Source organism: Hippocampus comes, unplaced genomic scaffold (assembly GCF_001891065.2).
Source record: "Hippocampus comes isolate QL1 unplaced genomic scaffold, H_comes_QL1_v1.1 scaffold156, whole genome shotgun sequence".
NCBI classification, from domain to species: Eukaryota; Metazoa; Chordata; class Actinopteri; order Syngnathiformes; family Syngnathidae; genus Hippocampus; species Hippocampus comes.
In genome coordinates, this window is record NW_017805744.1 from 7,449,827 (window position 1) to 7,463,949 (window position 14,123).

Below are 14,123 nucleotides of genomic sequence, written 5' to 3' on the forward strand. Positions count from 1 at the left end.
TATTCATACAGAGCCTTCACAACCGCTGCAACAAAGCACGACATTTAAAATACTACGTCCAAGAAATCAGAATATTGATCCATATATAAGGTGCATCGGATTATAAGGCGCCCTGTCGGCTTTTGAGGAAAGTGAATGATTTTAGGTGCGCCTTGTAGTGCGGAAAATACGGTAGTTGTTTTTGTCTTATATACGGGCCAGTACTGTCGTAGCTACTGCAACAGTGCTCAATGTATCAGAGGCCTCTAGGCCTGGTTTTGGGACAGATCTAGGATGATCAGGGCAGGGTTGTGCTGGGAGGTGCTGTGAGAAGACAGAATCAGGATGGAGACTAACCTTTCTTCCGGAGTCCTTGTTGCCACACTCCCCTTTATCGTACCACCATTTGTTTTTCAGTTTGTCTAAGACGGCTTGCTCATTGAGTTTCAACACCGCTAGGTTTACTGGGATTCTTCCAACCACAAAGAAATAACATAAATAACATATTATACCATGTTATATTATGTTATTGATGCAGAAACATTGCAAAATACATTCACACATTAATACTTGAGCTGGGCTATTGTTAAAGAAAAGGAGAAAGTATCACGTCACACACATGTGCAGCCACACACACCCACACCCACATAAATACAGATGGCATCAACAACCTTAGGACATTTTGGAATCAAAGTGATATGCATTAATACTCCATCTAGCTCGTTCAGCTCGCTCCCTAAGGCAGTAGATGTGTATTACTATATCACTTTTGGGTAACCGGCACACTGCACACCCTCCCTTGTGCATCACTGATGCTTGAGTTGCGGTTTAACCAAAGTGGAATGCAGTCAAAACAAATGTTGCACTGAACGAGCAGATGCAGCAGAATGTCGTTTGATCTGTTTTTTTTGTTTGTTTTTGTTTTTAATGGAGGACTGGTATCGCAATGAGGGCCTGCCGGTTACCCCCCTCCCCATACACCCACCACGCACCCACTGGTGGTGGTAGGTTACCCGCAGGGTTTATCAAACTGGCTCTGACCTTGGAGTCCCCGCCCCCGCTGCCGCACTCTCCCTTGTCGTACCACCACTTGTTTTTCAATTTGTCCAAGAGGCCCTGCTCGTTCAGTTTTAACACTGCCAGGTTTACAGGGTTTCTTGAAAATAATATAAAACGATAGCCGTTAGGAGACACTCTATGCGACAGATATAACGAGGTAAGAATCATGGTGGTGGTGATTATGACAACACTGACTTAGGTGCTAATTGAAACTCCTGCATATAGCTACTGATATGAAGCAGGAGCCCTGGCTTTAAGATGCACATGTTTGGCACATGTATGTTAGTTGTACATCTGCGGTGGGCTGAAATGCTGGATGCCCATAAAACAATCGAGTCAGGTTTTACCAAGCAGCGGCCTCAGAGGGAGACGCAGCAGACACTCTAAATGGAGATGCCTTGGATGCGGAAGTCTGTCTACCGATGGCAATTTCCTTTCAGTGACGACAGCTTATACGGATCGCTATGGGAACTGACATATCAATATTCACCCCAAAGCCGCCTCCTCGTCAATTAAATCTCACAATTTATTTATCGGCAAAGTCGAATGAAGTCGGAGGCCTCGGAAATATTTTTGCACTCTCTGGCTTTAGATGAGATTTTCCAACATCCTCATTTTCCAACATCCTCATTCAAATCATCTCCTTTGTGGTTGCGCCCTCCCTCCGGAGAAGTGTGTGCATTTCCTCGTGCTAACGGCTGCCAACAAAGACACTCCCCATGCTCAAATCAAAGAAAAGAAGAATCTGCAATCAGATTTGGATTGTGACGTGAATATTTGCCAAAATTTCCATCACATTACTGTCAAATCAGTTCTCAGTGCAGCTCAATTTTTTTTGGTATCATTCTTCCTTTCTAATTGCATGCAGGAACGTCGATTTGCAACCGTAAGGTATACTTTGTACAAACCAGCTGGAGGGAACACAGGTACAATATCCTCTGAGTTGGTAAAACCTTTGAATTCTTTCTCAGCCTTGCTCTCAGACAGAAAGAAAGAAGTCAAAGTGCATGGACATGGATGCTCAGCAAGCTAGTTAGTTTGGTCACACGGTTCAAGACTATCTGATGTCGTTTCCGGGAGGTGGGATGGGATTAAACAGGCAGGCAGGCGGTGTTGGTGGCAGGAGATCATACATGTTAAAAATGTATGCATGGGGCATCAAAAGACGAATCCAAAACATATTATCGTCAGCAAAAGCAGACAGCGCCTTCTGTAAAAACAAGAGTTGTGTCATCCGGGCAAAAATTCTCAGCATATTTGCATAGCTTTCCAACAGGGATGGGCATTCGATTACATATTAATCAACAGAGATTATTCTTATTTTATTTTTATTTTTTCCAGTATCATATGAATGAGATATCTCTTTCAATGTTTGGAACGCTTATTCTTTTTTTTTGTATTGTGTATTTACAATACAAAAAGTTGCCGCAGCTGAGGCCTGCAAGCATGGAGGTAAACTCCCTCAAGGTGACCTTAATGGTTTTGGGTTTTTTTTTAGACCGCACACTAGTTGAAACCGAATCAACCACACATCTGTCGTTACAGCGAAATAGCGCACTGCATTTTGACTCAGTGGATTCGAGAGCCAATAAATCAGCAACAATTACAATGAATTGATGATGCCCATCCCTACTTTCTGAAAAAAAAAAAATGCATGCATCTCATTATTTCCTTTTGATCTGGAAAAAACACAGACCTCACTCATTTGTGTTCTCCAGATGAACAGAAAATAATACACGCATTTCAAATTACAGTACATTGATGACATTGAATAGAACAATATTCTTATCCATTGTCAAGAAAACATCAACAAAAAATCATGTATGTTGTTAATGTGCGGGTACCAAGACTTGGTTAGAGGCTCCTTGGAAGCAAAAGAATGAAACACCACATAGAGAGAGAGCTTCTGGAGGTCCTCAGCAGATATATATTTTTTAATACTGGTGAGATCAGGATGACTTTATGACTTTGAAAAAGATTTCAACACTTGACTGCACTATTGAATCAAATTTGAGTCTAATTTAAAAGATGCCGTGATTGAAGCACTGGAAGCATTTCTTGTCAGTTTTATCTGACCTTTGGCTGCGACTCAAGGTGGAAGCCCAAATGAATCCCCTGCACTTTTGAATGAAATCTCACCATGAGGCTCCTTTCATTAAAACGAACGAGCCTTATTAGTTCTGGATTAAAGGCTTCAGATGCCACTGGCTTCGGCTCTCCCTCTCTGCAGCAGCAGGAGCATGAATGGTGGTTGATGTAATGCAAAATGGCAGCTGCTGCGCTTGGACATCGATGGCAGAAGAGTGTTCGGGACACATTATCATTAGTTTCATCAATTATCACACTGAATAGGGCACATATTCAATTTGGTGGACTCAACACTCACTCGTGTGAGCCCTGACTTAAGTGGGCAGGTGACTGCGTGGGATGTGCTCCTCTTCACCGGCCTCCTGCTTTGAGGGCCTGAGCGGCTTGTGATGGATATATTTACAGGATGTTTATGTGTGTGTTTTCCTCTGAGGTTGCGTTACATGCCATTAGCTATATGTGATAGTGGTTCCATTGAGAGTACAATTCATGATCAAATCCAACCAGAAATGCTCAGAAGGAAGTGTTCAACTACACTTAAGCAGGCGCTCACAGGTTTGAGTGGATCAGTTGATCAAGACAACAAACTGTGAACAGTTTAACCAAAGGATGAACACAACTTCAATGCTATGCAAAACTGTTCCACGTGAACTGCACAATCGTGTTATAATAATGTAGTTAAAAAAAAAAAAAATTAAAAAAATATGTGATGGAAAAATAAAAAGACTCAGCTCATGCACAAGCTTCCATAAAAGGTTCCCTGAGCTTTTATCCAGCTGTGCTGCAGTGGCTGGGTTTTACCTGAGAGGGGATCCCTTGGGAGTGGCAATGCCATAACCTTTCGAGTCCAGATTCCCTCCTACTTTCATCGTGTCACAGGGCTTCCGCTGCTCTATGTACTCATTCATGGTGGATTCCAGCAAGTAGGCATACTTTCCCTTGGATTTCCGAACTCTTATGACGCCTTCGTCTGTGGTCTTGACGAACACAGATGGGTCGGCAGCCTTCATGTAGGACCACATCTTCTCAAACACAGCGATTTTAGACCTCTGATTAAAAAAAAAAAAAAAAAAAGTGTGAGATCAGGGGAAGGATACATAGTCAGTAAGAATAGTTCAGACCTGGCATTCATCATTTTTGGTCTTTGCGGATGAATATTCAAAATCTTCTTGAAGACAGTTGCATGCAGCGTACATTTGTAGAAATATGCTGTTTATTTCCGTATTTCTATCGCTGAAAGTATGATTCCATTTTTACAGTCGCCAATTTTGGAGGAATATAATAAATCATCACAAACTATGGAGAGATAGGTGGCTCTATCCAGTTTCTTTGCCACCTCACCTCATAAAGCCCACTGAGCCACAAACAACTGCGAGTGTTTTTGAATGTCGCTTTGAGGGTTCGTTGAAGGTCGCAAATGTTTGCCAAAAGGTTGCCAGACGGTCTGGCCTGGAAAAGTGTTGGCTAACGTCTGCCGACCATTTGTGAACTTTAACGAACCTTCATAAGAACGTTCGCTGCCTTCAGAAACACTCACCATTGTTCACGGTAGACGCAGCAGTCCAACCTTATAGACCAGCAATTTCTTCAAAGGGGGATTAAACCCAAATACTTTTTAAAGCCAGTATACATTGGACATATCAGTGCTAGTCAAAACAAGGAACTCTGATTAAAATTGCGTTCCCGCGATAAGAATTACGCAGAATAATTAAACAACATAAGGGGGACGCTATGGTTGGCGAAATCATTATTCGCTGCAGACGGGAAGTGACGTTGACGTGCCAATTGAGGGTTAGCAAAACTGCAAAAAAAACTTGTCTCTTCTTCGTGCTTGTCATCTCAAGATCGAATGTCTCTCCACCCTTGAAAATTACTCACAAAGCTAATGTGGTGTTTTCTGCACACTCCATCTAGTTGATACTGTTGACCAGGCATCCATAAGGTTCCGTCCAAATTGCAAAGCTCTGACTCACCATTGTGAGTTGCACAGGGTTGGATGGCCTGCTTTGGTTACCCGCGGGCTCATTTACTTGCACACCTTTATATATAAAGCAATTCTGTGGCTGCTTCTACCGATCTTTGTACTTTTAGCAGGCAGAAAAGTACACAGCCCTATTGCATTCTCAGAATCTCTTTTTGCTCTCTGTCAGAAATTGGGAGGAAGGCCTTTGGGTACTCTAAACCTACAACCTGGAATCTTCTCCAGAAAGAAATTAGTGTTCTTAAATGTTGGTAAATCTAAATTGAAAGACATGGAAACTTCCATGACTGCTGCTGCCTGTCTTGGTCAGGTCTCTATTGAAAAAGAGGTTCTTAAATTCAATGGGACCAACCTGGTTGAATCAAGGTTAAATAAAAATATTAAAATAAAAAAATAAATGAGATGCACTCTCACCCTGAAAAATTCTTTTGTTGAGCCAGCATCCAGTGTTCCATAGGCAATCTCTGTTTGCTTGGCCAAGTCTTCAGCACTCTCTATAGGAGACACCATCCTCTCCACTGTCAGGAATGCGGCCAAGTTGGCCGTATAGGATGAGATAATGATGAGGGTGAAGAACCACCAGACACCTCCAACAATGCGGCCAGACAGAGAGCTAAAATCAGAGGGATGACATCATTGGGGTGGTCAAAGGTCATCATCAAACGACAGAGGCGGCTTATTTTCGTCGTGAAGATTTTGACGGATGTTGAAGCCATTGTGATGACATATATTGCATCACACTGCTGCAATGCATCATCATTTTACCAGCGTTGGACAGCTTAGCCACATGTGTAAAAAAGAATAGATACTCGATCCTCCCATGGCCCACTCATCTCGCTGCCTCCTACACTGAAGCAAATGTAATTTTTCTCCAGACTGAACACATTTGAGTTTGACTTCAAAATGTGACGACAACAAAGAACATTTTAATTAAATACTGTAAGACATTATCGTACTGACAATTTTTAAATCGGTGATTCATCCGGTGTGCCTAAGGAAATTATAGAATTTTGCTTAAATAGTCCTAAAATGATTAACATGAAATATCTGAATTGTCCCTAAGTGTGAGTGTGAGCGCGGATGGTTGCTCGTCTCTGTGTGCCCTGTGATTGGCTGGCAACGAGTTCAGGGTGTACCCCGCCTACTGCCCAAAAACAGCTGGAATAGGCTGCAGCATTCGCGCAGATAAGCGGATTTGAAATTGGATGGATGGCTAAATGAATACTTTTCTGACAATGTCAATCCGAATTGAATATTCTATGACATGGAAAAAAATGTTCTTCATTTTTACACACACAGCGGCTAAATGTTCTATAACATGGAAAAAAAATGTTCTTCATTTTTACACACACAGCGGCTGAATTGCAGATTTATCTGTGCAACTCCAAAGAGTTAAAATCAAATCCAGATGTTTAATCTCTCACAAAAAATACTCGTAAACTGGGGGGGAAAAAATGGGCTAACTCCAAAGTAAACTGGGAAAAAAAGTCGACTAATAACAACGTGCCGACCACAAAAATTGGTCGACCAAAAAAAAAAAAAAAATTAAGCCACAAAACTATCAATTAATTATCCATCCATGCACACATAATCTGATCTGCTTTTCTGCATGAGGGGTCGCGGGCGTGCAGGAGCATATTCGATCCTACAACAAGAATTTCATTAGATTGTGCTATGTTGTTGCCAGTGAAGAAAAAAAAATCTTCCGATTAAGGCACAGCAAATAATGAACGCTTTTGGGGTATGCGAAAACAAGTTGGGGAAGAGAGAGACCCAAAAAGGGGGTGGCTTGCTTGAGAGACAAACAGAGAGACAGGCTGAGGGAGAAATCACAGAGATTAAAAGTAAACTCCTGCTGCTGCTGCTGCTGCTGGGCTCAGGAGATGCAAGTAAACAGCTGTCTAATCCTTCTCCTTCAATTGCCCTCTTTCTATCTAGTTCTGTCTTATGCTCTTCCCTCCATCCACCCACAATTTCCGCTGCACCCGCCTCTCCCTGTCTGCTCATGTGCTGGAGGTGCGGGGGGGAGGTTGACGGGTCTTTGTTGTGGTCCACACCTTGGCTCAGACACTGAGGCATTCAAGTGTGCACACACTCAGTCCCAATTGGAGTGTGCTTGCAAGAACTTCACTGCGAGAGAACAACCAGGTCACCATTTCCATCGTGTGTGTGCATGCGTGTGTGTGTGTGTGTGTGTGACAGGAGTCCTCCATGCTCAAAGAGGCGAGCACCTGGCACACCCAGACCTGTTTGTTCCTTTTTGTTTCCTCCCCGAGCCCATTCCGCGGAGCCTCTCCTGCTCTCATCAAACATTAGTGCAGCAGCAGACTACCTAAGAGCTTTGGTAAAACTAAGCTGTCTCATTACTGTAAGGGAACACCTCCAAGTAGCACTGTAATTTCTTAGCCTTGTAACAGCTATGATTAATCAATTATTCATTCCACTTCCTTTTTTTCTTTTTTTTAAATTCCATTTAATGACGAAATGAAATGGTAATGGAGGAACAGTTGGAGGACTGTTTACGCGAACACAGTTGTGGATGATCAAGGCTGGAATGATTAATTGATAAGTCATTTGGAAGGCATTCTATATTTTCAAGGGTAGTGAATTAGGAATGTTAATAGGGGATTAAAAAAAAAAAGCTTCTTGCTGCATGCGAGATACGATGGGAGCATACTGGGCTCAAACTGCCAATAAACCTTGTGTTGTAATAATGCCGTCACTCTCAAGAGGCACCGTGGGGTCACTACAAAGGAGCTGTGACTGTACCGAAGGGGATTGCCCATTATCACTGACATGTACACTATGTTGCTTGATCCTTTCAATCTCACTGAATACTGCAAAAGCCATGGCACGTATATAATTATGCAAACCAGGGGGAGCCTGTGATAAAATTGTGATTTCTATTTTTCATACCAAGGAGTTTCCTCGTACGTACAATATCCAGGGAAATATCAACTGTACTGCTGCAAATGAAAATCAAATTTTTTTATTTTCCCGGATAAACGTCATTTAATCTCTCAAGATTGACTGCCTTCGTATCCTTGAGACTTGAATTTTAAAAGCATGGGGGCCTACTTGTAGCTAGGTACCTATACCCCGTGGCATTATGGCAAAACGTGTTTGCGAGTACATTTGAACGTATTTGCCCGGTCAAAATAATTTTTTTACTCCGCATTGGCAGCCCCACGCTTCCGTAGTCCAGCACACGTACTGCCTGCTAAGAGGGTGTCACAAGCCTTTCTTGCACAAGGTGTGTCAGATAGGTTTCAGGACTGGTGTCAACAAAAGATCCATTTTCAAACCTAATACGAATAACCAATTTTCACATCAGTGTGGGCCAGACATTTTTCTTCATTTAGTGGGCGAGAAAAGGCAAGAGTTGCGGCAGGACAACTCGTGGCTGCTTCACCATGATGACAGTCCGCCTGCTCACGGTGCCTGAGCATCGGACAGTTCCTCAAAGAGACAGACATCGCCATGCTGGACCGACCTCCAACCTACCTGGCTTGGCTTCATGTGTTTCGTTTTCTTTCCCAGGTTGAAGGAGCTCATCGAGGGGACCCATTTTCAAGATAAAGACGCCAAGATAGCCCTGATGACGGAGCTACGGAAGATTCCAGAAAGCTAAATCCTTCCAGAAGTGCATGAAGGCATGGCAGAAAAGGCTGGGAAAATATGTTCCACTTCAGGGGCATATACTTTGAAGGGAGAGTAAATGGAGGATTAATTGGTTATTGGTGACTGTCGTTTGCATTTGGATTTTGTGACGCCGGCCCTAGAACATTTCAGATGTGTGTGCTGGACGTTTGCTTTCAACTGCAGCAAGAAGAGAAATAGCAATTTCTCGGACCAGCCGCCTCCATCAGATATGGTAATAAGGGGTGACTAATAACTTTCGGAAGTGTACAGAAATAAGACACATTACAAATAGATTAGGAGTCTTAAATGAGAATGAAACAGTATCTAATCATAGTATGACTTGAAGGCAATTTTGTTCCTCTGCTGCGGTTCGAAAACCCATCAGGATCTGAAATGGCGCGGCATGGTGGTTTGTGCAACGTCACGCTTTTTGTGCTTAATGAAGTGAAGTTGCAGTTAATGAAGTTTTTCCCTCGTTTTCTCTGAGGAATGTCAGATTGTTTTATAACTGTAAGCTCTTGTAGCAGAGGAATGCTTGGAGACGGTGAGTGAAATAAGAAGTGCGTCATAGACAATAGTAAGCGAGTAGGATATTTTACGTGGCTATTCGCATCTTTGGGATTATAACAATATCCCAACTAAAGCAGAGCTTTTATCTTGAAGACCCCACTAATCTGCAAACTTGAGCTGATAAGAGAAAAAAAATGATTTCATCAACATCCCTTCCTCCTACCATCTAAAGGTCAATATTTGCATGCTACTGCATGACACACAGTATAAAAATATTGCTGCAAGCGTGCCGCAGCTGCAGCGAGCGACGGTAACTGCAATTTTTCTCTTCACTAATGTGAATAAGTCATGACAGAGATGCGCTGTGGCTTTGTGCTGTTCAACTTTTCTGATCATTTGGCTCATGCACATACTTTCCGTGCTGACAAGCAGTGAGAGTGGCAAAAATCATGATGCAAAAGATCACGGAAGAGAAAAAGAATACGATGGAGCAGTTCACTCATTATATCAAACAATAACAAAATGTTGCTGGACCATTGCAACAATTTCATACGCGGTGAGAAAAGCTCACAGCGCTCTTCGAAGAACATCTCCTTACCGTTGCCATGGTAGCACACTCTGCACTCCAAACAGTACCGCTGAGCCGAGAGAGTCTTTAGTGATCTAATTTTTCTGCCTCGCTCTCTGCAAGTCCAATAAGAGCAACCGTCCCCAATGTGCGACGGAATTGCCACTACGGTGGAAAAGTCTCATTAGGTCTCCTCTTAAATCAGTGACTAACAGATGCGCGATTGACTGATAAGCCATTAACATGCCATCACACTTGATTGCGGCAAACCCCACTGCTGCCTTAAACAAGAGTGCGACTGTGTTTTAAATGCAGATGAGACATCGTATCCGTCTCTTTGCCCATGTACAAAGTGTGAAAATCGCACTGAGATCCTGTTGGAGTTTGTGCATCTCCTTTGTGTGCCGCACTGGTTTCTGGTTAGCGCGTGTGCGTGCATTTGTGATCACAAGTTGCCAGCGTGAGGTTTTTTTTTTCCAGATAAATAAAACACAAGTGGTGCTGCGAACCAAAATGAACTCACCGTATGAATAAATCATTGCTCCCCAATCGCTGTGACAGCAGCTCACGAATGCCATAATTGTGCCACTCAGTGAAATGTAACTCGATTCAAGATGTTGTTGCTAATTATAATGATACTTAAAAACAATAAGATTTGTGCATAATGAGATGAGCAATTCTCTTGATTGAAAATACAATTTGTGCTTCTCCATTTACTGCCAGGCAGTAAGCATAACTCATACTGTTTTCTCATGCAACTCCAATTTGGGTGGGGTAGTATCGTGAAATAAATCAGCAAAAAAAAAAATCAATACTTCACGCTTCAGAATATGCACGAGTACATGCAGCTTAATCAGATAAAAGTTTATTTTAATAAATTCTAAATAAATTGCGATTCAAATGTTTATTATCAGTGATTGAAACCCGTTTCAAAGGCAACAAACAAAGCATGCATCAAATAGAAAATCTGCTCATAAGTCCACAATTCTGCACACATTGCACCCATTTAAAATGGGCCGAATCTTCTCACCACTTCTTCAACTGTGAAACCCTCTTCTGTTATTGACTCTTGTTTTGAGCTGTGCCGTACCCACACAGGTGTTGACAATTGTTTGCAGTGCGACGGTGTGCAGCGGCATCTCCATCACTGGCAAAACAAAGATTGTCAGCATTCAAGGCGATCTCAATGCAGAGTGATAGCAAAGTGACATTCTGCAAAGAGTGGCAATCCCACAAGTCAGGACTCTGACTAAAACGGTACCTGTCTAAAGCCAGGTCCACACATGCCTAGAATGGAGCCGATTTTGAGCTCGATTTCCCCACTTCCGAATAAAGTAATTCAAAGGCCAGATTATTTGATGTCTCGAAAACAAGGATGCCGATCGATTATCTCAATCATAGGAATAAATAAACAATAGAGGGAGTCTTGGCCATCTCTTCCATTCGTTTATATTGAGGTCACGATGTTCAGCTCCGATAAATTAATTGTCGAATTCTTTGCAGATTTTCATGGACCAATGCAGTTATAATATCAGGCACGTAGACAATTTTATAATCCGGTATTTCATGACATTATACCACCGGTAGAATGTTTGCCGTCAGGCACCTCTGAGGTCCAAAATTTGGACTTGATTGGCTTGAGTCACCCACTCTTATTAATTCAGCTGAGCTGATCCAAGTGCATCCTTGAAGGCAAAATACTGCTCATTATCTAAAAAGAAAAAAAAAACAGCTCAACTTCAACATGCTGGGTTCAAGTTAGAGTTTAACACAAGACTATCAATATAGACGCTGTGGGTAGTATGTGTCACCACCCGCTTCTTTCGGTGGTTGGTAGGTTCATAGAGGACACATCAAAATAAATCACAGATCACATACACCATCCTCACAGGTGACATGTGATATATCCTTTACCACCAGGCAAGAGTGTGAGTGACAGAGCTCATTAGTTTCAGTCTCGAGTCATAAAAGTGGAGCAAGGCAGACAATGTAAGAGGGGAAAGCTTAATGGGTTGGCAGGGAGGTGGTATGCAGGCCGCACGCACATGCTCCCACACGCCAACATGCACACGGTTGAACTGGGCTCTGCGCTGAGACCTCATTGCCTTCTGGGAGAATATGGGAAACGCCATTGAGAACAGTTGGAAGGTGTTAGAATTAATCGACAACTGACTATCCAATGAATCGATGACAGTTTTAACGATCGAGTAATAGTTTGTAACTGAAAATTGTCCAAGCTCCCTGATTTCAGCCACTCGACAGTAATTATTCTTTGACTTCTGTAGTTCTTCAGCAAAGCGCACTGAGTACCGTATCTTTTGTGTTTCATCGAAATTGGACCTTGGCAAACATCTGGTTTTACTTTACTAAACACTGATGGAACATCAAGTAGGACATCAATGCCTCATAAGATCATAATCAATTCTAACATATACTTGACAACTCATTATGATAGTTCTGTTAAAATAACTCTTAATTAGACCGCTAAATCACTTGGCCGTAAATGCCCCAAAACCTCACAAAAAACTCAATGTCTCCTCCGCAGCAGCAAACATAAAACTGTCGCGTGTCCATCGGAAGCGCAGGTGAAACACACACACATGCTTCTTCCAATCACAATTCTCAAAGCGACCACCTATATTTCTGATTAAAATGGCACAAATGTTTGACTGAATGCATGATACATACAATATTTATTGTCTTGAAGCGTCTCCAAAAAAAAAAAAAAAAAAAAAAGGAACAAGCTGTGTGCAGCCGGAATTTCCCCCCACAAACACACTTCTTCCAGTCTAATTCTCACAGTGGCCATCTAAATTTGAGCTTGATGAGTGAAAACGTTTGAGTTTATGTGTTGCATTTGTTGTATTGGAGCGTCTCTTGAATTGAAAAAAACGAACAAATCCAAAAACACACAAAACTTGACGTATTCTCCCTGTGGGAGCAGGTGGTGTGTGCAGCCCGAAGTTCCACCGACAAACACGCTTCTCCCAATCACAAGTGTAACAACAGTTTCCTGTCATTATGTGGCAAAAAAAAGTCAAGTTTCCCTGGATGGTTGTTTTGTATCAACAACAAACAAACAAAAAACAATTTGAAAATAGACAATACAGAAAATCATCTGAATACGGATATGAAGCTAATTTGAAAGGAGACTCTTTTTCCATGCAGGAGCTGTTGTTTTGTTATGTTTTATTTATCGAGAGAGAAAGAGCGAGAGACACACACACACACATATTCATGCGCTCTACGACAACTGGCATGGACTGTATATTTCAACGTCATCTTTAACGGTCTCACGGTCACGTAAAAACACAGGCCAAAAGGGGCACAGTGGGTAATCGTCTGTGTGGAGGTTGGCTTTTCGACTCAGCTGAGCCTCACTTTGTTGACAAAAGGAAAATACATATGCCATCATGAAAATAACAGAGTGATTTTTCCTGGCACACAGAGGTGAGCAGGTTCAACAAGAAAGTGATTCAGCCATGCGGGGCAGATGGAAAGCCAACTTGATAAATTTGAAAAAAGAAGCACAGCTGAGGGAAGTGACAGAGAAACTGATTGTTGGAGAAACAGACAGAAAAATGGACACACAGATGGATGGATGGTGGGCATTTCGCCATCTGCAGAGATAAATAGGAGGACCCACCAGTCTGGACTGCGGCTTATGGGAGTCCTGACTGACAGTGCTGACATTTAGAAAGAGCACAGTAGACTAAGAATAAATATCAGTAGCGATGGAGTGTGCAACAAACAAAGATGCACACACACTTTACATATTCATGTCGCACCTTAGCGTATGACTTTATAACACCGAATGCCTACGCGCATGTGTAAACACACTCATCATACAGTGTAGCATCACACACACATGCACGAGTGAAGTTAGTGCTCTCTGAGTAATCGAAAACAGAGACGCCCAAGGCTGATTATTGCCATTTGTCTCTCAGTACATGTAACAGTGATAGGCTTAAGCTCAGTGCACCCCCAGCATGTTCTGTCTAATACAGGGGTGACCAAACTCGGTCCTCAAGGGGGCCTGTCCTGCCTGTTTCCGCGCTCACACTGACACCTAGGGACAATTTAGAGTGTTCAGTCAGCCTGCCATGCATGTTTTTGGAATGTGGGAGGAAATTGGAGTACCTGGAGAAAAGCCACGCAGGTCCGGGGAGAACATGCAAACTCCACATAGGAAGGCCGGAGCTGGGATCGAACCGACAACCTCTGCACTGTGAGGTCGACGTACTAACCACGTGGTCAGCCCGTATGTATATGTGTGTGTGTGTGTGTGTGTGTGTG

At 42.6% G+C, this 14,123-nt stretch overlaps 1 protein-coding gene across 5 annotated transcripts in view; it reads right to left on the bottom strand.

The window, feature by feature from the left end:
• gria1a (glutamate receptor, ionotropic, AMPA 1a) overlaps positions 1–14,123 on the bottom strand; it is a 62,256-nt gene that overhangs the window by 5,666 nt on the left and 42,467 nt on the right. For 2 of the 5 annotated variants that reach the window (XM_019884242.1, XM_019884244.1), the window contains exons 12-14: positions 5,522–5,720; positions 3,928–4,175; positions 337–451 (exon numbers count right to left, since the gene is read on the bottom strand). In XM_019884242.1, coding sequence (XP_019739801.1) covers positions 337–451; positions 3,928–4,175; positions 5,522–5,720 — 562 coding nt within the window. Of the gene's footprint in view, positions 1–111; positions 452–1,020; positions 1,136–3,927; positions 4,176–5,521; positions 5,721–14,123 lie in introns of those variants that run through there. The other 3 variants (XM_019884241.1, XM_019884243.1, XM_019884245.1) reach the window with 2 other exon arrangements.